A 24,835-nucleotide genomic window follows, 5' to 3' on the forward strand; every position below is an offset into this window, starting at 1 on the left:
AGCCAAATCTGCAGGGACGTCAAGCCAAGCCTCTTGGATTTTCGAAACTTTTCCCTCTCGTCTTCGTCTGTGTCGTGAAGTAGTCTCCGCTCGCTGCACAAGATCGAGACGAAGAAGGGGGAGAGGGGGGATCTCAGTATTCCGTATCCCTTCCATCCATCTTAAGCCTCTCCGCCTGTTCTCGCGTGATCTTGAGCGTTCTGTCCTGTGTTACCTAAAGGCGATGGCGCCGACGCTGAGGTCATCGCAGAGGTAGGGGTCTCGGAACATCACCTGGACTAGCGCAACTCGACTCAACTTCCGACAGGGGTGACGGCGCGTAAGGGGGACTTGATGTGTGAGGTCCCGCTGTTCTCTCCGCAGGAGGGCCACACAGTTTAGCAGCGCTCTCCTGAAGTATCAGACTGACCAGTCTTGAGGGGGGTTTGAGGCTGCCAGCCTAGGCTCTCCTGTCACACTGAACTTGTGGCGATCAAAGCCCCCTGGACCGCTTCCGTTAGGATCTAGGTGCGCAATCCGCCTAGGTATTGTTGGGAACAGCAAGCACACACATGCTAGTCATGGCTTAGGTAATTGTGTAGCCTTCAAGGATAGCACAGTGCTCTTCTCCCCCTGTCGAATCTCCATACGAAGATCCGATCCCACAAAGAGGGAAATCGGCATTTCTATTTTTCTCTCACAGCCCAAGTGGGGTCTTGTTGAAACCGGTTCATTACGAAATGGCTCGTCTATGTGTAAAAAGTAAAAATAAAAACCACCACACAGCCACATTTGTGTATTATTAGTGTGAGTTATCCTCACCAGCAAACGGGAATCTCTCCAGTCTGCTTCGTCGATATGGGCCACTACAGCAGCCAGTGGCTGCCCAGGACTCCATGCCGTAACATAGGCAATTTTCCCCCTTGGAAAGTTGCCATATATTGGCGTGGGTAATATTGCCATGGCACAGAGGAATGTAGAGGCGCCATTCTATGCTAACTCGTGACCAGCGCCTTCCTGTCCACCGCCGCTCCAAAACGCGACCATACGTCCCCTCAGCATGCCTCGTGCTCTGTGTACCCATGTCCAATCTTCTCCAACAGACACTCTCCCCGGATCCCACGTTCGGCTCAGACGAGTTGCAAACAACCTACCAACAAGTGCCATGCTGAGGGTCTCGCACAGCAGATATGTATTGTGAATTGCCCCTTGCTATGAAGTATTCCCCCCTTTAATTGTGGGGGGGAAACGAATCCACCAACCTGGCGGCGCGTGAGCGACGGCAGGGCCCCGCATAACGGTCGTCGTCGAAACAAAACCTGCCATCAGTTTGTCCCTCTCATCGGGGAGGGGATTGATTTAAGAAACTGATACACGGAAAGAGAGCACGCAGGGATTCCCGCGCCATACTAGGTAATCCAGAGGCAAAACAGTCGACAAGTCGGGGAAAACTCTACATCAGCAGCATGGGCTCGTTCACCACCCATACAAACCTTGGGCTCGTAAACTTCCATCAATGGCAGTTCGTTGAAGATCTCGCCTGCGGCCTCGCCGCCTCAATGCCTCTAGCTCAACTTAGTCGCCGGGTTCGGGTCGAACCATACACATATTGTGCTATGTATTGGAGGGGGGTAAGGAGCTCGAGCTTCGAATAGCCCTCTTCCTCGCAGGGTTTCCCGAATGTCCCGGAATCAATCGTCATGTCGCTAATCTGCGTTCCTGGTCTGTTGTAGTCATGAACCACACATAAGCGCTCCAACATTGGATGAAGAAGAAAAAGACCGGGGTAAAGTGCGATGGAATGAGTCCTAGGTAGAATCTTGCACCATGCATGCACCATGCAGTCGTCTCATCCTGCACCGTATGCTCAGACCGCGTCCCAAATCTACTGCCGTCAATGGCATCTCAGCACGATCCCTTCAAAATATCAAACAAAAGTTGTTTGATGGCTGCTGTTGGCCGACATCCTATTAGGCTTCATGAGCCTTTGTTTCACGTGATACAACCACAGGCAAGCCGAGGCTTAGGCTTGCAAGGAATGGTTCACTTCCGGCAGATTGACTCATCAAGGGCTTCAGCACGACCCGACCTACTACAAATCGATAAGCAAATGCGTGTTCTTCATTAGGCAAGTTTTTTCTGTCGTATGCTGCTTCCTCGAAGGGCTCTACGCATCAGCTTGGTGAAATATGGCACCCTGATTCGCCTCCTTCTAAGAGCTCATATGAGACAAAGGCAGCCGGTCACGAGAACTAGATACCCTGATGACATCTAGATACTGATCACTCCCGCGTCTTTTCGCAGGAAGACTTCATACTTCACCTGGCTGAGCAGGCCTTCTTGGCGCCTTGTTCATGTCCTTTCTCCGACACGATTTGGTTACAAGAAACATCAACCGAGTCAGTGGGTCTGTCCCATTGCTTTCACCCCCATTATACGCCAAAATCCCACCAAAATCGCAAGAGAATAGACGGGGTATCGAGAAGATTCGGGGGGGGCTGTAACGGAAGGAGCGTGTCGTCCGTTCAGTACGCCAGGTCGCCGCCTGGTTGGTAATTGTTGAATGTGAAAGCTGCAAGTCAGTACGAAATTCAATGTCAGAAGCCTACCTTGGGTGGGCAATTGTGGTGCCCCAAGCGAGACACCGTGATGGTCGTATAGGACACCATGCCGAGTAACAGTCCCGTAGTTGTAGTTGCACCGTGGGATTCGAGCTCGCCAAGATGACCAACAATTGGGTCCGAAAGTCCAGCAGACCTAAATCCTATCTGCGTCGGTGGAAAAGCCATAAAAGGGGTTAGTTGTGAGGATGCTTGAAGCTCAAGACCGACGACGCTTGACGTCTAATGCATGGTTAGTCTGGCAAATTCCGTGATTTTTATAGACATGAGCCATACCTTTCTGAGCTTCGTCATCCAGCATGTCGTCCACATCCGATCTCTGGCGTTTGCCAGAAATCGAAGGAGACTTCGCAACATCATCGCCTTGGCCAGGAAACTCCCTCCAATCAATTTCTGCCAGTTCGTCGTCCTGGCCATGGACCTCAGCGCCATCAATTTCGTTTTCAGGCAGGTCGGCATTGAGATCAAGCTCATTGTCGTACGTGGCCTCTTCATCGCCGTTCAGGGTCGATGTCGCACTGGTATTGGGGGTTACCTTGTCTGTTGGGTTCACGTCGACACCTTGGGCAATCTGGTTCAAACTGTGCGTGAGATCCTCGTCTTCTGGAAAGGCCTGGGCGTCCTCGCCAGCGTTGAACGCATCGGCTTCTTCCGCATCCCACACGAGTGGGTTAGATGCATCGACTTCTGGAGCTTGAATTATATTGTCAGCGTCTGTGGTTGAAGAAAAAACCATGCTGATATCTGAATGAGAATGCAAATGGCGTAGGGTTGTGCGGGAGTGGGATCCTTTGTTAAATTCCAGATACAAATGGTTTGGCTGAGATTGCGTTTGTCGTTGGGCAGAATGTCGGGTCATCCGCACTAAAGATTCGTATCGAAAGCCATCTTCCTCCGCCATCTGTGCCGCTGGAAAAGCCGAAGAACAAGTGGTGCAAAGGCAAAAACTAGGGCAGAAACAAGGGGTTGATAGGAAATAGTCGGCATTACCATTTTCTCCGTGGTGTTCGGGTGACTGGTCTCCCATGTCTACCACGCCGGCGTCTTCAGCGGTGTCAACATCCGCGGCTATGTTGGACTCATCCATGGGGGCAGCCCCGTTATTGACCATGGTCGGCTCGACATCGACATCGTCTACGACGCTCGCCCCTGGCTGGATGGGATCTTCATTAAGAGCGCTTTGTGACTCTGCATCGCCATCTCCATTAATCCCATCGTCAACATCGTCATACTCGTTGATGTCCTCGTTGGTCTCCACAGTTTCATCCTGGGTCTCGTCCTCATTTAGGTCGCCACGCTCACTCTCGCGAGGGGACCGTGGCCATGCAGCAGCATCGGCATTGTCTTCTTCTCCAATGAGGTCGGCCTCATCATCCAGAATTTCAGGGGCTTCACTGTGCGCCCTGGATGCGAAGTAGAAGCTGATTTCATCGAGACCTTTGCCATTGTAGGCATCATCGACCAGCGAAAGCCATCGCTTCTTGCAGTTGGGCCGGGTAGAGAGATACGCGTAGAGCGGTTTTGACGCGTTGGGGTTCTGGTTCTTGACTAGTGAGTCAAACACGGAGATAATCTGGCCCAAGGTTATATCGGAAAACACATCTGGTTGGCTGGACTTTGAGCTGGTCAGTAAAGGTTTCGTCTTCAGAGAATGGAAGCTTACTTCAGCAAATTCAAGTCCGAGCTCGTCGATCTGGAACACAAGCTCGTCGAATGGACCGAGTTCATTGGCAAGCTCTCGACGGAAACCTGCCAGTACGCCTTCCATTTTGCAGTGCAAAAGAGACAGGTCATGGAAAAAGCATTCCTTGCCCTCACTATCCGGCGAGCCGTAAAAAAAAGGATAGTCGATACCTTTGTATGAGACCGTGATTACGGGAATATCCATGTCGTCGTTGGGTGACGTTTCTGCCGACACTGATGATCGCACATCGGCAAGCATCTCATCATCGTACATTGCATGCTCGTGGTCCGATATGGCTTCCTCTGTCGCAATGTGGTCGGTAGAGTCGGCAACTTCGCCATGGTGCTGCTCGTCGGTAACGTCATCATCAGTAGCAGCAATGCCGCTTTCGACGTCCTGCTCAAGCTGAGAACCGTAATCTTCGCCCATGGAATGGTCCTCGGCGCCTTGTTCGCTAGGGGAATTGTGAAGACCCTCTCGAAAGGTCTCAAGACGTTCAAGCCGGGCGTCACTGACATCTGTCGAGGCATCGACAGCTGAATCACCGTTCTCCGGATCGGGATCAGCTATCCCATTCACATCATCCGCCTCCGAATCTTGGGTTTCGGCGACTTGCCCTTCTTCCGAAGCAGGGTCAACGTCAACAACAGCAATAGCTTCAAGGTCTGTGTCGAGGTTGGCAAAAGCGCTGGGAACGTCCTCGAGCGCTTGGTCAATTTCGTGACGCTCCGCTTCTCCATGTCTGGAAGATCCCTCGTTTAGATTTGCAGCATCTTGTGCGATCTGGTCTGCATCACCAACCAATTGCCAGTCATCGTTACCAGTCTTGGCGTGACCACCGTCTTGATCTGCATCCTGTTCATTGCCAGAACCATCCTCCCAGCTGATTTCGTTCTCGTTGACATAAGCTTCTTCGGCTTCCGTATTATTGACAGTATTGAGGATCTCAGTCTCGTCGAAGTAATTACCCTCAGATTCCGTAGTATGCATCTGATGGACGGCTTCAGAGTCGAGCGTAGTATCGATTTCTGCACCGTCATCCTTCGACTTTACATCGGTAACCGTAGAAATGACCTCAATATCAGCGTCGACCTGCACGTCGATAGCTTGGGCCTCATGGTCTGACTCTACAGGCAGCATCTCCAAGATCTCCGACCCGTCGGGGTCAAACTGAGCGTTGGACGAAAATGGTTTGTTGTTAGAGTCTTTGGCTGCGACGGCAGGTACTGCCAAGTCGTCTTCAGAGTAGTCGATGTACTCCTCGTTTTGCTGAGCCTCGAGGCTCGGGGGCGGAGCTGCTTCAGTTGCCATCCCCTCTGATTCCGACAAGTCGGAAATAATTTCTCAAGGAAAGAGGTTCCGGGTTTCCTCTGGATATCAGGACGATCGGCGGTTCGGTTAGGTACTTCGGGTATCGTAGATCCGGATGTCCGCCCGACGAAGCTAGCGAAATCCAGTTGTTTGGAGGTATCGGTGGGATTTTACTGTGAGGCTGAGTTCGTACCCTGAGAGTACTGGTCTTTGACGTGCGTTCGTTGAAAAACTTGTCCGGAGGAAGCATGCCCTGGAAAGGGGAGGAAATGGTTGCAGGACAAAGAGTTGAAAGTTGATGGTAGGGCAAACCAGTTACCAGGTGGAGTTGAATCAGGCGCGTTAGGAATTTAAAAAGGGCCCAGGTGCCACCCCTCTACGTTCCGTAAGCGCGGCTAGACGCGCCTTCTGGAGGTAGCTTCCACCTTACTTTTTTGGGGCTAGTTCCAGCCGCTGTACGTAAGGTTGAAGTGGCCCGTGCACTGGCCAGATTCACACATTCGGCTCAATATTCGAGCTCCCCATGTGGTCCCCCTTTGGCCCGGGACCTCGAAGTCGAGTTGCGACAGCCCATCTACATATTCAATTCGCTCCAACACTGTCACAACACCCCATCCAAAATGGTGAAGCGCCTCCTTTCCATACGGCTTTGTTTTAGAATGCAGACAGGAGATGCTGACTTGAATAGGTTGTCCTCGCAGCGTCGATTTGTACCCGTGGCGGGAAAGCTGTCCTCTCCCGCCAGTTCAGGGAGATGCCACGATCCCGCATCGAAGCCCTCCTCGCGTCTTTTCCAAAGCTGGCCGATAGTGGCACCCAGCACACGACCGTCGAACAAGATAATGTGCGCTTCGTTTACCAGCCGCTGGATGAGCTCTACATGGTGCTCATTACCAACCGCCAATCCAACATCCTTCAAGACATCGACTCCCTGCACCTGTTCGCGCAGGTTGTCACCAGCACATGCAAGAGCCTCGATGAGAGGGAGATCCTGAAGAATGCGTACGAGCTGCTCAGCGCCTTCGACGAGCTCGTCACCCTCGGATACCGCGAGAACTTGACCATCAGCCAGATCAAAACCTTCCTCGAGATGGAGAGTCACGAAGAGCGAATCCAGGAGATCATCGCAAGAGTCCGTCACTCTACTCTTTGGTGTTTCCAAACGCTTCATACTAACATCTGCTACAGAACAAGGAGTTGGAGGCGACGGAGGAGCGGAAGCGAAAGGCCAAGCAACTGGAAATGCAGCGCAAAGAGTCGGCTCGAGCTGGCCGCGTTGGTGGTGGCATGCCCAGAACGCCCGTGTACCCGACTTACACTCCTCCTACCCGCCCGACGCCAACGGATACGTATGACTCGTACGAAGCTGAGAAGAACAAGACGTTCAACAAGTGAGTTGCTGTGTGGTACCAGGACACAATGATCGGCGGCTGACATGTACAGACTGAACGCTCCAAAGGGCAAGGGTATGCAATTGGGCAAGAAATCCAAGACCACGGACATGTTCGAGCGTGTTCGAGGCGAGATGGGCCCCGAGGTGGATGATACGCCCCTTATCACGCCGTCCGCTGCCCATGTTCCCGAGCCTGCAGCAGAGCCCCGCGTCTCCTCTACCCTTGACCGTGATGCTATCCATGTCGTGGTCAACGAGGCCATCAGTGCCAAGCTGTCGAGAGAGGGAGCCATCAACTCCCTTGCGATAGTTGGTGATCTGAGCCTCCGCATCTCCGATCCTACCTTGACCAAGGTCAAATTGAATCTGACGGCCAACGCATCTCACGGCGCCCAGTTCCGAACGCATCCCAACGTCGACAAGAACCTATTCAACAGCTCCAAGGTTATCCAGATGAGCAACACTGCCCGCGGTTTCCCCACGAACCAGTCAGTGGGCGTGCTGCGCTGGAGGGCGACGGCTAAGGCAGATGATGCCAGCGCGTGCCCCATCACGTTCACAGTCTGGATCAACAAGGATGCGGACAAGTACAACATGACGGTCGAGTACGAACTGACGGGCGGCGACACACTCAGGGACGTCAGTGTGATCATCCCCTACCAGGTCAGCGAGCCAGTTGTCTCGAGTTTCGATGCCTCGTACGAGGTCTCCGGAGACTCTCTGGAGTGGAACATCGGAACAGTGTCAGACGAGAACCCCACGGGATCGTTCGAGTTTGAGGCCGAAACCAACGATGAGAATGACTTTTTCCCTATGACGGTCAGGTTCTCAAAGACGTCTCCTTTCATTGACGTCGATGTAAGTTGCAGCTCATAAGTTATGGTCATGACACAAACGCTAACGTATATGTGTAGGTCTCCTCGGTTTCACTGCTTGAAGAGGATGAGGAAGTGACTTTCTCAAAGGAAGTTAAGTCGAATGCAGACAACTTCTTGATTGAATAGAAAGCCAAGCTCAAGTAGCTAGCTAAGGTACCTTAGATGGAGACGAGATTGTTAGGGTTTGCATTGTTGAGCGCCAACCCAGGAGTTTCCGAGCAGCGGGTTTGTCTGGCAATGTTGGGAAATTGCCATTGCAGTTGGCTGCATGAAATGAAACGTATCTTAGAGAGAAACAGGGCGCGAAAGCACCTGCAAAAGAAGCTATTTATTGTCGCTATTGTTGCCAACCCACCCTCAAGCGCCGTTGTTTTGCCCACCTATCCACTCCAATAACCTGTTAGTACCTACTTAAAGTGGTGTGTGTTCCAGTCACTGGAAAACGGGCAAGTGCACCCATGGCCCACTAATTACAGGCAGGCTCGTTGTCCGCAGCGTACCTGAAAGCGCACACAAAACACAAGCCTGAAGAAGTACATGCCTGCTGGTACCTGCCCTGAGGTAGGCAGGAGTTGCGAACCTCAAAAAGGCAGTCGACACCCAAAACACCTGCTCTAAGCATGACCGTCGTCCTTGGAGCAGCGAGTTGAACTAATTGTTTCGCGTCTCAATTGGCAGTTAATCGGCTTGGGCCTGGTTCTGCATCGCTTACTACATTCGCCCAGGTACCTACCTGGGTAGACGCCTTCCCTTAGAGGACCAGCTATGGTTTCTCGAACAAGCATCATTCGCACAACATCACAAATAGCTTCGTTTTCTCGCGATGGCTAAAATCACACAGCTACGCTCTTACAGCGAGACCAGATTCGACCACCGGGTTGCAGATGGGTTTCCCTGCAGTAATCCGACTGTCGACTTGTCCGTCAGCTGGGATGCAACGGGAAAGAATCTTCTGATATACCGACCCAGGGAACAAGTCGTGTCCAAAATCCACCAATTCGCAAAACCTGGCCAGCAAACACTACAACCACAAGCCGTGAGATGGAAGCCGGATGGTAATTCCGTATTTTCAACACCTATTGGGCCTTCTTTTCGACTGACTCGGTGATAGGTCAGTTCCTCGCTGTTGGTTGGAGTGACGGCTACGTGAGGTTGATGGGCTTGGAGAACAACAAAGCTGCACATCATATCCGGGTCTGTGGAGACAACACAACGGCAGCGCCCAACATCACCCACATCGGCTGGTCGCGCAATACCGTAGGCAAAGCAGGATTTCGGTACCAGAAGACATCGTCTCAGCCGTGGCAGAAGCTCATGTCGGAGGAGCTCGAACTACCTGCGGGGCACGCCTCACTAGATTTTCCGCGAGAACTCACCTTCTTGGAGGTAGACTCGGCATTGCCTAAGATCAGCCCTTTGCCTAGCTCAAGTGCTGGAGCAGGGTGCGTCAACTTCCCCAACTATTCCTTATTTGTGGCTGACCGCGATTGCAGCGAAGATGGGCTGGTGTTTACGTTGCGGACAGGCATCGAGTACCTATTCCAACCTTTTAACAATCAGGACAGTGATCAGGTCTTCGTAATGCTCGTGGGAACGAGCGATGGCCACCTTCATCTCAGCATCTACGACTCTTTTGTTATTGGCGACTTCCGATATACCCTGCCAAGCTCGATGTACAGGCCGGGTGTCCTCCAGCTAGTCCAACATGCTTCTCATCCAGAGGTGTCAACCCATGCTCTTTTCCTGAAACCCTCAGCCGATGACGACCGGGCATTGTACCTTGTACCTATGGACCTACCTTTTATTCCTTTATCGCCGATTAACATATCCCTCTTGGCGTCCAAACTCACGGCACTGCAAAAGTTGCTACGATATGTGAAGCAGACGCAACTGCATATGCAGGTGGAATACAAGAATACGAGGGATCTGCCTTCCAAGTTCTTGCGCAGTGTAGAAGGGGACCTGGAGCAAGCTTCCCATGGTCCGACGAACATTGTTCAGGCGTTGTTCCATACAGCTATTACTGGCCACACATACGAACCTGTTCGCGAATGGCTCGTCGATAGCCTAGCTGAGCGTGTAAGTTCATGTTATTGCTATTGTTGATCTCGCAGACTCTGCGGCTAAAGAGATCACGCAGGGTCATAAACGATGGGATAAGGCTGTTGTATCTGGCCTCGAAAACTTGCGATGCTTGATACACGAGAACATGCTGCCCGCACTGGAGAGGTGCGCCATCATTCTTAGCCGTCTGCGTGGGCTAGCCCAGTTCTACGATTCAAGGGAGGACATCGGCTTTACTGTTGCGCAGATTTCCCGTGCAATGGACATCGTCTCTTGCCTTACATTGGTTGGTCACAGGATCTTGCTCAACGTCATGGAAGAACTCGATCTCTTCAATGCCTTCTCTACTTGGATGCGATTCCAGATCGACCGTCTCGCTGCCCCAAGCTCGGCAAGTGAAGATCTAACCGAAAAGGAAGCCACCATGGAGAATAGCAAGGTGCTGGTGTACGTTCAACGGTACCTTGTGGAAAGCCCCATGGCCGTGTTCTTTGACGAAGTATCCAAAGAAGACTACTCGACCAACTGGGAGCGAGCCGATAGCGGAGCATCAATGCTTGAAGATCTGGATACGCAACTCAGGCGTTGGGAAGAGGGACAGCCTTATTTAAAAGCCTTCCCGAATGTCAGCTTTCTCGTCGATTACCTTACTACCCGCGCGAACGGAATCTTCAAAGATATTGCCGAAGCACAGAAGAGAAGTGTCCGCTTCGGACAGCCGACAAAGATCGCCTTGAGCCGCAAGATTGCTAGGTTCGATTCCACAATGTGCCCAGAAAAGAAGGAGGTTCGTCTGATACTGCGAAAAAACCACGATGGTTTGCTAACGTGCCATGCAGGAGGAGATTAACGGACTTATCTTCGCGGCTGTAATCGAAGAGGGCCATGACCAGAGTGGTAAGTGATCTTTCTTAACGTCCGCCTCAAAATGATGCAAACAATCTTACAGTCTTCATCTTCCGCACGTCCATCGGCATCATCAACGGCATCAGCAGCAACGTAACCACCACGACTGCAGCTCTGTCTGTAGACGATGGCAAGATTGTCGACGTCAAGTTTCTGAACAGCAGCACGCTGATTCTGCTTGTATGCAAGCAAGGTACGCTGGATTCAGCAATATCTTGACCCAATGACTGACTCCATGTACTAATTCCTCACAGGCAAATCTGCCAACATTGTTACAATCCCAGTTCAGTCACATAACATTACATACATGCCCTACCAAGAGGGAAATTTACCTATGACGCAGGCCCTCTCTCAGCAGCTACAGGGCGAAGTAACCACAACCACGCTTCCCGAGGACCCGTCTTTTGTGCCGGTGCGCATGGACGTTCAGGACGCCTCCGATGCGCGTGGCGAAGTCCCCGCCCGTGTGTGTGTTCTAGGTGCTAACCGGACCACCTACAAGGTCTTCAGCCTCGGGTCTGGTCTAGACGACACGCAACTGCCGGAACCGGCGACACCCAGAGCGGCACATGGCGCTTAGAAGACGCTTGTGCCCCTGACGCCGGGGAACATGTTCAAGGTGCCGCCGAAGCGCTTGACGCCGCGTAGCAAGAAACGCATGGGTGTGCTGGAGGTTCAAGAGTTAGAAGAGGCGGCGCTTGATGGGTTATTTCACAGACTGCAGTCGCATACACCTGATAGACACGGACGGAGGTAGTCGAAAGTGGATAGATGGCTCATGACACAAAAGCAAGAGGGAAGAAATCAGAGTACTTTGGTGGTCTTCCGACAAGAAAAGAGAAATGAAAAGGTTTTAGTGTACAGCACAAGCTAAAACATGCGGAAAATCTTCTTTTGATAGATGTCTGATGCCTACGCTCCCCAAGTTTCCCCCACTTGCCATATCATCCCCTCTCTCGCTCCTCACTTGCGCGGCTTTGTGATCTCAAAGAACTCGGTGATGCCCTGGACGACGGCCTCGACGTTCATGTTCACGAGAGGCATGCGGTCGTATGAGTCTTCCTTCATGATGGCCACGAGGGCGAGGTAGCGGTCAACCTCGCGCAACATGATGGGCCGCTGCGAGTCGTGCAGGACCATGCAGCTCTCGGCCCAGTTGCAGGCGACCTGATCCTCGACCTTTGCGTTCCACGGCTCGGCCTCGAGGCGCTTGCGCTGGCCGTCGGAGCGCGGCCAGGAGCCGTAGACCTCGGTGATGTCGATGATGACGTCGATGTAGTCGGAGCAGATCTCGTACGAGGCCATGTCGGCAGTGGCCGAGTCGGTGGCAATGTAGATCTTGGAGAGCACGTCGAAGAGGTAGGCCTTCTCGAAGCGACACGTGCGGCAGAGGTTGGTGAGCATGGCCTCGAGGGTGCCGAGCTGGGGGATGAGCTTCTGGATGACCTTGGAGAAGGCCTCGAAGATGGAGTGGTTGTAGATGGACGTCAGGTGGAAGGTGACGGGGGCGTTCTCGAAGCCGTGGTCCGAGAGCTCGTCCTGGATGCGGATGGTGATGTCGCGCTGGATGTCGAGCTTGTAGTCGTCCGAGAGGCCGTCGACCTTGTGGATGAAGACCTCGATGTTGATGTTTGGGTAGAACCGCTGGAGGTTGAGGACCGTGGCGTTGAGCCGCGACACGGCCTCGAGGTAGTCGTCCTGCGCGTCAATGACCCAGATAAGGGCGCCAATCTCCCCGAAAATGGCGTCCATGTCGAAGTTTGGGTTCTCAAAGAAGTCGATCTGGCCGGGGAAGTCCCAGACCTGGTAATCCATGAACGATCTGAGCGGCGGGTGTCAGTGGATGGTCCTGCAAGCTTAGATGAGATAAATGGCTTCTCACGCCATGGAGTCTTTTTGAATACGAGCCGTTGACTCGAGGAACAGCGTCTCATTGGGCGGTAATTTGTGAAACACCACACTTGATATTGAAGACTTGCCACTCCTGTTCATGGATCAGTGTCGGGCTCAGATGAAGAAGAACAAGATTTTTGGGGGGCGCCGATTCATACCTTCTTTGACCCATCAGAAGAAGTCTGGGTTTCCCTTTTCCAGGAGGTCCCGGAAGTAGCTCCATCGGCTTGTTCGCATCTGTCGGCGGGGCTCCTTGATCCTGATCGTAGACACGCTGAAGGATTAGCCTTGCCGGACTCTGACGACCGTTCGTGCGAAAAGCAGCATTGTGGACAGAAAGACCCAGGCCGTCAACCGCTTGGGACAGCATTGAATCAATTGAAGGGCGCGATGGTTCCATCCCAAGAATCACGAGATGTTGCTCTGGCAGTCTTCGCCGACCTAATCATATGGCGACAGCGTAGTATCGAGTCTCAGCAGCTTTCGTCAGATGTAGTCTCGTCGAGGCTCCTGCCACGTCGCGAAATGTTTTGTGTTTGCTGGTAACTCAGAAAGTCGATGCTACAGACCAGGGGTCTCGATGTTTGTAGGGGTTCTCGGACAGGTCTCAAGGCGGACCATGGTCCAGGGCGAAAAAAGTCCGGAGGCCCCCAGACCTGCAGGATCGTTCTCCTGAACATGTCTGTCCAGACACTATGACAGGAACGCCGTCATCTACTCGCTTGCAGTACCTCGAAAGTTGTCGCCAGAATAACTGCCTTGGCACAATTTCGGTCGAATACGACCGCCTCCAACGGATACGCGCAGGATGAGGAAATCTGGCGGCAGGCCTGCGCATCTTAACAAGGGGAAACCCGTAGCTTGTCGCAAACCGCTCGCGCAACGGCTGGGAGGAAGTCCCTGCGTCGGCTTTGAGGCAAAACTGGGCAAGCTCTTCTTTCTTCTGCGGATCTCACCGTCGTACAGACAACGCATTATCCATGACACCGTGGCTCAGCCTCCCACTTCATCGCCCGGGAACTATGACTCGACCCTGGATAGGGGCGGACGAACCGGCCAAACCGAGCTGTAGTTGGATGAACCCTAGCTATGACTGCGAGTGTGACACAGGATGTTGCCGGACTATGCAAGCTGGCGATGTCCCAAGAGGTGTTTCGAGCCGCATCAACGGCGGTGTATGTGTTTGGCCGACAGGCGTAGTTGATGCTTGCTTACTCAGTCAGGCTGAGGAAACCGAGGTTGGCCTGGCGTTTCTGGTTCGGAAACGGTCTCATACAAGAACTGATGTAGGCCGAAAGGCTCTCGTCTTGTACCCTCTTGGACGATGTAATGCGCAGAAAAAAAGATGAAGAGAACGCGGCGGCTCAAGAGTGATGAGGGACTAAGAAAGAAAGAAAAGAATTGAAGACAGAAGCAAAAGTCAAAATCTCACCTCCATCTTCCGCGCAGGGATTCCTCCTCCGTCCGCTTCTTGTTGCTGTGACTGAAGCGCTCCTCGTGTTCGCTGCGCCTGCCCAGAAGCCGCCGAAGTCGGTTGTCCGTCTCCTTGACCCGCAGCAGCGACGAGCAAGAGGACTCCGGCTCTTTGAAGCCGCCGGCAAACAACAAGTATCGCAATGTGTTTCGAAACCCTTCCAGCCCTCCGACGATGAACGAGAAAGAAAGAGAGTAACAGGCTATGCACTGAGCTTGCGTCTGCCGGTTAGTCGTGCTGACGTTAAGTTCCAGCTTATCACAGTGCCAATGTGGAGGAGGCCGTATTGCGGATCGGAGTGGAACGACAAGACATGCGACGGGGGTTGAAGCAATTGGTAATTGGCATGGAGGAACAATGACGATACAGTGCGATAAGATAAGGAGAATTTGGACATCCCCCTGCGAAAGCCCCATTTTAATTAAGCGAGTTCGTCTCGCTTGTCCACGGTCCACCCCAGCCCAGCCTCACAGCGCTTGTCACCACACCCTTGAGACTCTTACCCTTGCCACATTTCAAAAATTGACTGAGACATGCTTGATTCCTTTCTTTTCATGATTTGTACGGAGTAGTGCCAGCGCCATATAGTAACCCGCCCCCAAGGGTTCTCGATGCAAGCAAATTACCGCACCATCACCATCGATACCAAATAGGACAACGAGCATTGAATTTATCAATGCCAGACAGCTTAATGGCATAATTGGATCTGGCCGAGGTGGCTGCAAATATCAGTCTTCCCGAACAGCCATACCTCCAGTATTGGAGAGTCCAGATATAATTACAAGAGGAATAGCGCCCCTAGACATTGGCTCCTAGCCGCATAGGCGGGCGATTATGCATAACTCCATCTCCCGTTCAACCAGTCCAGCGTTTTGGTTCCCTACAGTCTCTCAAGTTCCAGTTTGACCACTGTTACAAAGCCAAATAGCGAGCGTGATACAAAAGACATACGTCTAGGAAGCTGGATGGTAAAGTACTGTTTACAGTTGTATGGCGTCGTTCCTAGGGGAACGAGAAAATAGCGACGAGACGAAGTTGCCCTTGCGCTTGGTCGGTTTGCTCTTCTTCATATACTCCCCGTAGGTATTGGTGGGAGCCTTCTCAACTTCCTTGAAAGGTGTATCCTTCTCGCTGGAGGTGCTGTTGACGGCGTAGGTCTCGGGAATAGGGGGGACGAGGGGCGCATCCGTGGCGCTATGCGGAGGAGTGAGCTCCTGCTGAGCAGCATCCTTTCGTGGAGAGGCGACAGATTCCCTACGGAAGTCGAATACTGAACCCCTCTTAGTTCCGACAATGGATCCGTGACGCAATGCCGACATGGACTGGGACGCCGTCAGTACTACAATTTCTCTCAAGATGCTCCTCAGCGTGGACTACCTTGGTGCCGAGACTCTTGCGGTTGCGAGCGCGGCGTTCAGCAATAGTCTCCTCGTCTTCGCCAGTTACCTCGGAAATCTGAGAGGCAGTGGTCTTGCCGTTGATAGCCATGCAATCAGCAGGCACCTCGACGAACTTGACGTACCCACGAGCTGGCGGGACGCCAAGGGCTTCTTGAAGATGCTTCTGTAGCAAAGCCGAGTTCCTCTTGTTCTTGGCTATGCCAACCTCAAGGGGAAGTGCATGGATAGACATCGTATACGCTGGCTCGAAGGTGCCTCCAAATAGCATGCAAGCCCCATGTTGCAAGTTGACCACGATCGAAGACACCGGTCGCTGATATCTGACCGATAGCTGGTAAGAAAAGTCTGTGATGAAGCTGAACTCGTCGTTGATCTGCGCGGGGAGTTAGCCTCGGCTGCAAGCTGTGGCTGGAGTGCTACAGCGTACAATCACATTGGTGCGCAAGTCGGTCATCACGACGGCCTCGTTGAGGACTCGGTCCTTACTCAAGTTGGACTCTCTGTCGTATTGGAATGCCTCTTCATAGTAAGAGCTCCTACGCTTCGCCAAATCGGCAGGTGTCTTGGACTTTCGGTTGTTGCGAGGGTCGCCTGGGAGAGAGCGGTGCACGTCTCTCGTCAGACCACGATCCCCCTCGATTATGGGGGTGGGAGCAGTTGAAGGGCGACGGTTCATCTTTCGTTCAGCAAAAGTAAGTTTGTTTTGGGCGGTAACCGGTGGATGGGACGAGGGCTTGTCACTGGTGGTGCTGGAGGAGGTCGTGTTGGACTCCTTCAAGGGAGAAGAAGGCGGAGAAATGGGATCAGCCATGTCTGCGACAGCGTCCGAGGCCGAAGACGAGATAAAGGCGATTTCGACGGTGCTAGGAGTTGGGATAGTTGTATCAGAAGTGATTGTTTGGGAATGGTGGTTTTACTAGCAGCGGCCGTGTTAGTCTCCAGATCCGCGCAGAACCCCCTTAGCCTGACACACAACGAAAAAAAGACTCCAACCGCAATCACCGAGTGAGAGCAGCAACTTAACGCAGCCCCGTTGATTAGAGACCCCTTGTACTTGGCGCAGTACGTTAAGCTGTCATGAATGGACTGTAGATAGGTCGTGCGCTCCGACGCACGGAGTTTCTAGTACTCGGGCCTCCCAAGGTTTATGAAAGAAAATAGACCCCCCAAAAGTGTGAAGAAGGCGTACGTACGTTTTAGCTATTCAGAGGTCTTGCCAAGAAGACGCCGGCCTGCCAATCTTCCAATGTTTGGCAACGAGACGGAGTGGACTGGGCGGGAGCTGGTGTAGTTCCAAGGGCTCGACGTGAATAAGAGAGCTGCACGAAAGAGCATTAGCCAGTCTCGATGGATTGGTGACACGAGTGACTATTATATGAGCCGAGTATGGCCCATGCTAGCAGCTGGTTGCCAGTCCAAGGGCCTACAAGGACGCGAGTCGCTGGGCGGGAATCGGTGCAAATGCGCTTGGCCACCAGCAACGCAAGGGGATGGTTGAAAACGGAAGGAGCCAAGGCCACATGCGAACACCGCGCCTTTCTTCCCGCTCGACGAGCGCAGTTTCGTTGAGAGACTGGTCGATCAGAACGAACGGAAGGAGAAAAGATGGAGAAAGAATGTGGGCTGGACCGGACTGGACTGGACGAAGCTGTCCCGAGCCCGCGTCTTCTTTACCAACTTCTCGAGGCATAGTCTGCACCTGGGCTGTGTGCCTGTCCCCGGCATTCTCAGTTTATTGTAGCCATGGGTTCTCTCTGGTCGAAGGTGTGGCACACGACATGAGCAAACCCGCAATCATCCCCTTTTGTCTTCATTCACATCTTGCCTTAACCTTGCCATCACTTTGCCATGTTTTCACTTCATCCCTCATTTGCCACGTCGCATGTCCGCAGCAAAAGAGATTGCCTGGATTCCGTACCCTTCCGCAGCCGCCAGTGCCAGGGCAGGCATGTATTGAAAGACATGGCCCATGATATGTAGCTTAAAGACCAGACGACAGGGTCCTAAGCCCCAAGACAGCTCTGGCATGCGGGCCAGCCCGACTCGGCTTGCGGTAACCCTCAGTGGTGCCTGAGATATCAGACTGGAGAGGGGAGAGGAGATGGACAAGGCCGCACGGCACGCTGCAGGTAGCTGCTCGGCTAGCCGCATTATGGACGGTGTTACGCCCCGGTGATGCTGGCAGAAGAAAATTGTTTGCTTGGGTTCACGTGTGCTCCCGGAACCCTTTAGTCTCTGGCAAAGGTAAATACTGATACCGGTATGCCAGTTCGTGCCCACTCTATTCTGGCGCGGTGCCACATCTGCTTGCGCCGTCTCGACAAGAGTCGGAGTGGTCGCTAAAGAAAATGACGGAGGTGATGATTATACTGGAGACGGTCGTACGGGTGTCGGGCCGAGAGTTCATGCAGCGACGGAGTAGGCAAAGATGGGACGGGATGCCCATGTTTCCGGGCAGTTCGAGCATGGGAAATGTGAAGCCATCCGGCTGTGGGCCAGATAAAGCAGGCAGGCAGGGTACGTGAGTACACTAATTACCAGATGATGGCTTCACGTAGAGTGCGCTACAGAAGAAAAGGCAGAATATCTACGGAGTACAAGGCCCAGTCTCCTGAGGGGGTCAGAGCGGTGTTCGCCTCCTGGTATCCAGGCCAATCAATCCGGGTCGAAATTTGCCCCTGGCACTCGCAGCTATCTACATCTACCTAGGTAGGTACTTGGCAAGCCCTGAAGAGTCACTAGCGGCACATCTGTATTGGCGCTTTAGCTCGCGGGGCCTCTGTGCTGACCTCTAGCGGCTTGAAGGCGTTCCTCTGAACTTGGCGATTGGAGGATGCGCTTGGCGCAGCTCACCATAATATCCTTGGAGATAGATGGCTTATCAGGGGTCCGGTCCTCTCAAGGTGGCCACCTAGTTGAACTTTCAATCATCGCTTTCGTATCCGCACCGGTCCAGTGAACAGTTGATTGACTCTGAGACTCGATTACATCCTGTGCCCAACGCCAACGCTATAACCATCGGCCAATACTTAATGAACCGGAAGGTGGCCAAAAGCGTCCGTGTTACCGACTGAGTTGGATGGAATTTCGAGTTGCTCAGGACCACGTCAACAAGTTGGTAATAGAAGTGCTACATAAAGTTTCTCGATTTTGAGATGATCTACACCCTTCCCGGGACCTAGATCCACCACAGCCCTCTCCGCAAGCAGCCAAGATCGAGAGCCGCTGAATTCACTAATTCGCTTTCTTAGGTGCACCCGTGTCAGCGGAGACTCGAGTGGTCGCTTGCGCAGCTACGATACTATGAGTAGGCGCATGCCTCGCTGTGTTTAGGCCTCTATGGAAGCCGGATCCGGTGTCTGGTGCGAGCCACATCTGGCTGAGCGATGACGGTGTCATATGGTGAAAACAAACAGATTCTGGACGGACAGCGACATCACCATCCACCCAATGGTGTCGCCGCTACCTCTCTACGGTGATAAAAATCCTACATTAAAAGGTACGAATACATACGCGGTATAAAGATGCGACAGGCATGAGGCCGTTCAGACCCTACATTTCCTGATGACTCCCATTCCAGTGAGAGCTCAATGTCCGTTTCCGGCGTCGCTGTCTTGGCTCGATCCGCCCAGCAGACGCCAACTGAACGACATATACGTCTCCCGATCCCTTACAAGTTCCAGGCCGCTCTCATCAGTGCTGCCCTCCTTCGATATCGCGGACTGACGACGGCACAGGGCTTCCAGACTTGCGCTGTTGTTCAACCACCTTGCTGGACCTGCTTACGTTCTTTTGGAGGATCATCTGGTATGCACCAGCTCCCAAGATGATGGCCTCGACTGGGATTAGCAAAACGGACAGGTAAAGGCCCGCCTTGCTCTGTTTGCAAAGAGTGCCAAAGTGCGGCCGTGTCATCATCACAACCGAAGACCACCGGCAGCTCCAGCTCTGAAGGGTGTCGACAGTGGTCGATGCGTTGATGCTATAAAAGAAGGACATAGCGATGATCGATGCAGTCAGCCCCACTACGGGGGCCGCCGCTACCAGCGAGTTGTGAATGAGAGTTTGGCCACGCAGCTAGTTGGTGTTAGTCTAGGGCACGGCATACAGACTCGAATGAGCTCTTGACTAACTGCTTGAACTCGGCTGAAGAGCAGAGAGACCATGTTGGTAATGGTGATAATCGAGCTCCCCACAACCAGAGCTACTGTTGGGCGTAGGTCGAAGGCGTCTGGCCACAACGGGAGCAAGTAGTCGGCGGGCACATGGGTAGCATCGTAGACTGCCAGGGCATCTGCCGAGACGCCGAGAACCGTGATGCTGGCAAGAAGAGCCAGAGCGGTCAGGCCGACCCTTGCAGAGTCGACGGCTTTTAGGACGCGTGTTTGAGATGAGATGTGAATTTCCTCGACATCGATCTCAAAGTCTGAGGTGCGGGAGACGTTTTTAGGTTCGGAAGACATGACGGCTAGGGCAAGGAGACTGCGGTCTTGTTCGATTACGAAATAGAAGATAACGGCGAATGCGAAAAAAAAGTGTTTCCAGTGAAAGGAAAGGACCTAGGAAAGAGAAGAGAGAACGGATTCTTTACTGCGTATTGGTTTCCTGCATCGCAAACTTACGAAAAGGCGACGACTCTGGAGCGTACAAATACAGGAAACAACATAGAGATACGCGCCGGGTGCCGGGCCTAGAGGCGGCACGTAATCTTGCCCATGTCCGGGGAAGGAAACGTATATCTAAATTTACCGTGACGAGCGTTGCGCCCAATGCAAGATAGCCGCGCTTGCGACATCTCGGAGTCCTGAGGTTGGAGGTTGGCGGGGGTCCTGGAGAGTCGGCAGGCTTCAGATTGGTCAGGGGCCCGCAGATGCTGGTCGTGGTGGTGGTCGTCCCCGGCGCTTAGAAGCAGTAGGCCATTTACAAGACCAATGAGCCGGCGCGATTAGCCCTTAAACAGATCAGACCAGACCATGAACGCTCACTCGCCAGCCAAGGAAACGGTCGCCAATGGAGGGCCGCTGCAAGTCAACAAGACGCTTGATACCTAATCATGTTCCTCATTTGCCGCTGTCGAGCTCACGCCAAACGGAAAGCGTGGTGATGGGGGGTGGAAGGAAGATCCCGGCAAGAGCCCAGTTGGCACTTTAAGTTTACATCGTACTACCGTAAGCTTGTTCTATGACTGGAGAGCACGTGATTTCAGACTTGGCTTTGATGCCAACAACACTTGGTGAATCCAACCGGACAGCTGTTAGCATGACCTGCCCGACTTTTACACTCCTCTAGCTTCAACTATTGCACCTGTATATCTACAATCTATTACCTATCCGCCTGTATGAGGCTCGCGCAACTAGCTTTCCCTGTTTCTCAAACAGATTCTCGCCATCCTAGCACCCCAAGCAAATGCGATACGTACGGACACGGGAATCGCTACCATACGGGCACGGAGACTGAATGAGACATGGTAAGTGATAGTCACAGCGATGTGGTTCGCCAAATTTTACTTCCGAATGTTCCGAACGGTGAGGGCTGAATTGACGAGTCTCCGTCTCGATGAGCGTGCCTCATAGCTGAACTGCGACATGCGGCATACGCGCAGCCAATGACTCTTTGCCTTCCTAGACCGACAAGTACGATTCCACAACACTGAGGACGTCGGAAGCGACAGGGGATCAGACCCCCTTGTTCAATGGGGAAGGTGATCTAGCACTTGGGTGAAAAAAAGTAATGGCCGCCCTCAACCACAGCACTTGTGGCAGGCCTGCAGATTAAGGCTGCTACGTAGTAATGGCGTGTAGCCAGCTTTGGTGTCCGATACTAAGAACCATCAAAACCTTGAGGCCTCACTCAATAAACGGGCCTGTCCAATCAGACACGAAGTCTACCGAGACGTTCAGATGGATTCGGCTACCCGGCAGGGCTGATAGGGTCTCCCTTTCGGCCAGTCTCCATCACCACCCAGTGACTTGGTTGGCCTGCTGTTCCTTGGTTTCTATCAAAAGAAACATCGGTACCCGTCGGGTAGGGCCGACTGCTCCACGTCAAAGAGTCCTGCTTACCATGCTAGAGGTTTAGGTAATATGGAGCCTTAGCGTCCAGATAAATAAACAGAGTAGGGGCAGCCGACCCTGCCGACTCGAAAGGATCGCCAGAAAATCAAGGAGTTAGTGGTTTGACCTTCAACGTCCACCAGTTGTGGCATGTCTGCCAAGCCATGCTCAGCATACCTAGGCGAATGGACACCGACGGTGTTCCAAGATTGTTGGCGATGACAATAGTGTCCGCCAGGCATGTAGCAGTTCTCGGAAACCGGCAGCCGAAGACTGAGGCCGATAGTTTTGCCACCAAGTGAACAAGTGACAGGTTGATGGTCTCACTCAAGCTTTCGTACTGGCCGCATGGATATTCACTGTGCTACGGCTACCAGATCCATTTCCCCGAGCTGAGTGTCCCAGATGCTCGGGCTGAGTCTAGTTGCACATATCACAACCCATCGCATTTGGGTCCCCCGGATATTCATGTCCTTGTAAGGGGGGCAAAAGAATATCGATGTCTTGCGCCTCTGCAAGAAGCCGCGTTGCGATTGGGGGGGGGGGGGGATTAGTTAGGTGGAGGGTTCTTAGCCGCAGTGTCAAGGTTCCTACGACCTCTGTAAGAGTCGGGTAAGTACGTACTCAGACTTCAGCTGAGGCTGTCCACAGCCCAGCTAGGGATACGACGCCAAAGAGCCACCCGAACCTAGTGGTTAAATCAGAGAGGCCCCGGTCCAACGCACAGACGGTCATGAGCAGCTTGCAGCGCCCACCCCCCCTGACCCCCCTGGTTCAGCCCGACTCTCTGGAACCAACCAGACACCTATCACCCCTCTATGTATCTATCTTACGGCCGGGTCAGCTTTGCAGGCTCGCTTCTTGACATCCGGGAGACCAAAAAAGGTATTGATTTGACAATTTCATCACGTCTCCCCGCTCCAGCATGCCTATCAATGCCTATCCTCAACTCCTTCCCGTATGCCTGGAGAAATTGTCCCCTCATCACTTCCGCAGATCAGCGCCCCTCGGATAAACAGACCGAACGGTCTCGGCATTGATGGGCCCCCCCGTTCTCTTGCACTGACCATAGAGGTATGTTCTGCTCTCTCTCTCTCTAAGAGAGCCTGGTTCCAACGTTGCCTGTCTCCAACACCATTACAGGGAGTCTCGACAGCCACTCACGAGTGGTTAGGAGCCTGAGCCCATGATCGACACTTCTGCAACTTTGAGCTTTGTTCTGCATACTGACACTCGTCCTCCCTTGAATCCGGCATGCCACTCTCGAGCATACTGACGCTGAAGGCCGTCTAATCCGAAGTGGAGAAAGTGGCAGTCAGCTTCCGACAAACATTAGTTTCCCCCGGTCGCCCCGACCCAAGGCCTCGGGCTCTAGGCCGCCACACTTTCTTCCCTGACACAAGCATGCATCGAACAAGGGGGGGAGGGTGTGGCCGCCAGAGCCGTAGTCATGATTCACGACATACTGTATACCTCCTACAGCTGTGCAGAAAATCTTTGGCTACCCGGCGGCCTGGCTGTGGAATAAGAGCCCGGGGCTGTGTATTTGTCAAAGAAGTCTAATGATGTCTCGGATCGCCCTGGAGGGACGGGGTGGTTGCGGGATGCGGGTTAGCAGGCATATCCTTCATTCTTTGTCGTCATTTGCCTGGGATGGCGCCGGGAGCCGCGACGTCGCGGCGATATAACTACTCATACTTGCCAACCCCCCTCCCCGACTCCCATCATTTTGTGCTCCGCACTGGTCCGATAACACATCATTCGCTCCGGACCCCCTTTCACACCGATCAACTCGGCGTCGCAGACCACCAGTCTTGCGCCGCCTCCCCGAGCCTACAGACCATGTCGCCCATCACGACGACTCCCGTACCGAGCAGACAAACGGATGACGGCGCCGCGCAGGCTGTACCACCTCGGACCTTGCGCAACTTCGTACGTCTAGCTCAGTCGATCTCCCATATAGTCCATTCTGCGACTAGCCCCAGTTGACCGAAGCCATAACAGCATCTCTTCCCCACACTGCCTGTGGAGCTCCGCCTCAAAATTTGGAGCTTCAACCTCCCACCGCCGCGGATTGTCCCCATCAGGTGCGGCGCCAAGTCCCTCACCTTCGCCTCGTCTGCCGAGATCCCGCGGTCCTCGACGAGCGGGTGCACCTCGTACGCCGCCATCCCCGTCAACCTCCACGTCTGTCGGGAATCCCGACACGAGGCCCTGGCCTCGTACCGCCTGAGCTTCGGCATGACGCGCAACCCGGGCCAGATCTTCTTCGACAACGCACACGACGTCCTCTACTTTGGCGCACGCGACGGGTACATGGCCTCCAGTGCCCAGTTCTTCACCGTCATGTCCCTGTGCGACCCGACGGACCTCGCCGGCGTGCGCCACCTCGCCATCAATGACTCCATCTTCTGGATAGACGGGGTGTACCAGTCCATGAGCGCCGCGAACCTGACGGCCGAGGTCCTCAAGCACGTCCGCCTACGCATGCCGCGTCTCGAGCGGCTTGTGTTCGTGCCCTGCGACGAGAACCCCGTCTACGATGACCAAGTCAAGCTGGTGCCGGCGAACCAAAACAGCATGCTGGAGGAGCGGATGGCGAGGCAGGTGAAGGCCGCCATGGCGGCCGTTTGCGACATCTTCCCGGATTGGAAGCCGCCGCGCTGGTGCATAATGGCGCTGGGGACGGCACGCTCGTGGACGTCGGAAAGGACGGGACTCGTCCCATCGATACCGGATCACATCTCGGGCTGCTCTGTTCCCTGTTCTGTGCAAAAGCGATACAATGCCGGCGCCTGACTCCTTGGCGGCTAGAATAGGGTGGTTTCCGCGTGCGTAGGCTTTGGTTACGACGCAATGGGCTGGTCAATTTGCATTTCAAAGATACCCTTGGGATACATCGGCGTTGGGAGGATATGTGGAATGTGGGAGTTTTAACAACGGGCATTTATAAGCTATATGGGTTATGTGCACCGTGTTTGATACAAGGCGAGCAGTCGGCCCAACATATCATATGGAAGACATCCTGGTGCACACAGAAGACGGTCTGCTTCGCGCTATCCCAATCTAACTGCCAATGCTCCGCGTCACTTGTGTCTAGGTCCCCTCGATTTGACGCAACAGGGAGACATTGCTTTTGATCCCGAATCTGTGTAACGAAAACAGTGCTGAAACTAACC

The 24,835-nt window shown here is 53.4% G+C and overlaps 7 protein-coding genes across 7 annotated transcripts; 3 read left to right on the top strand and 4 right to left on the bottom strand.

Annotated features, from left to right (window-relative positions):
• Window positions 1-2,799: 2,799 nt before the first annotated feature.
• GLRG_03634 (uncharacterized protein) lies at window positions 2,800-5,595 on the bottom strand (the record flags this gene model as incomplete). The annotated part of the gene is made up of 4 exons (XM_008094319.1): window positions 2,800-2,822; window positions 2,877-3,293; window positions 3,591-4,215; window positions 4,264-5,595. The coding sequence occupies 4 exons, from the start codon at window positions 5,593-5,595 to the stop codon at window positions 2,800-2,802; spliced, it is 2,397 nt and encodes a 798-aa protein (XP_008092510.1).
• A 620-nt stretch (window positions 5,596-6,215) lies between these two features.
• GLRG_03635 (adaptor complexes medium subunit family protein) lies at window positions 6,216-7,992 on the top strand (the record flags this gene model as incomplete). Its single annotated transcript, XM_008094320.1, has 5 exons — window positions 6,216-6,218; window positions 6,284-6,727; window positions 6,784-6,986; window positions 7,039-7,846; window positions 7,903-7,992. The coding sequence occupies 5 exons, from the start codon at window positions 6,216-6,218 to the stop codon at window positions 7,990-7,992; spliced, it is 1,548 nt and encodes a 515-aa protein (XP_008092511.1).
• Window positions 7,993-8,689: 697 nt separating this feature from the next.
• GLRG_03636 (anaphase-promoting complex component Cut20/Apc4) lies at window positions 8,690-11,416 on the top strand (the record flags this gene model as incomplete). Its single annotated transcript, XM_008094321.1, has 7 exons — window positions 8,690-8,921; window positions 8,978-9,308; window positions 9,360-9,945; window positions 10,007-10,717; window positions 10,770-10,827; window positions 10,880-11,029; window positions 11,091-11,416. 7 exons carry the CDS (start codon window positions 8,690-8,692, stop codon window positions 11,414-11,416), a joined length of 2,394 nt encoding a protein of 797 aa, XP_008092512.1.
• Window positions 11,417-11,799: 383 nt separating this feature from the next.
• On the bottom strand, window positions 11,800-13,099 carry GLRG_03637 (uncharacterized protein; the record flags this gene model as incomplete). Its single annotated transcript, XM_008094322.1, has 3 exons — window positions 11,800-12,658; window positions 12,719-12,820; window positions 12,888-13,099. 3 exons carry the CDS (start codon window positions 13,097-13,099, stop codon window positions 11,800-11,802), a joined length of 1,173 nt encoding a protein of 390 aa, XP_008092513.1.
• A 2,084-nt stretch (window positions 13,100-15,183) lies between these two features.
• On the bottom strand, window positions 15,184-16,414 carry GLRG_03638 (macrophage migration inhibitory factor; the record flags this gene model as incomplete). The annotated part of the gene is made up of 3 exons (XM_008094323.1): window positions 15,184-15,525; window positions 15,581-15,976; window positions 16,031-16,414. The coding sequence occupies 3 exons, from the start codon at window positions 16,412-16,414 to the stop codon at window positions 15,184-15,186; spliced, it is 1,122 nt and encodes a 373-aa protein (XP_008092514.1).
• Window positions 16,415-19,296: 2,882 nt separating this feature from the next.
• GLRG_03639 (uncharacterized protein) lies at window positions 19,297-20,066 on the bottom strand (the record flags this gene model as incomplete). The annotated part of the gene is made up of 2 exons (XM_008094324.1): window positions 19,297-19,680; window positions 19,737-20,066. 2 exons carry the CDS (start codon window positions 20,064-20,066, stop codon window positions 19,297-19,299), a joined length of 714 nt encoding a protein of 237 aa, XP_008092515.1.
• A 3,432-nt stretch (window positions 20,067-23,498) lies between these two features.
• Window positions 23,499-24,455, top strand: GLRG_03640 (uncharacterized protein; the record flags this gene model as incomplete). Its single annotated transcript, XM_008094325.1, has 2 exons — window positions 23,499-23,588; window positions 23,661-24,455. The coding sequence occupies 2 exons, from the start codon at window positions 23,499-23,501 to the stop codon at window positions 24,453-24,455; spliced, it is 885 nt and encodes a 294-aa protein (XP_008092516.1).
• Between the last annotated feature and the right edge of the window lie 380 nt (window positions 24,456-24,835).

This window comes from Colletotrichum graminicola (assembly GCF_000149035.1).
Source record: "Colletotrichum graminicola M1.001 genomic scaffold supercont1.11, whole genome shotgun sequence".
NCBI classification, from domain to species: Eukaryota; Fungi; Ascomycota; class Sordariomycetes; order Glomerellales; family Glomerellaceae; genus Colletotrichum; species Colletotrichum graminicola.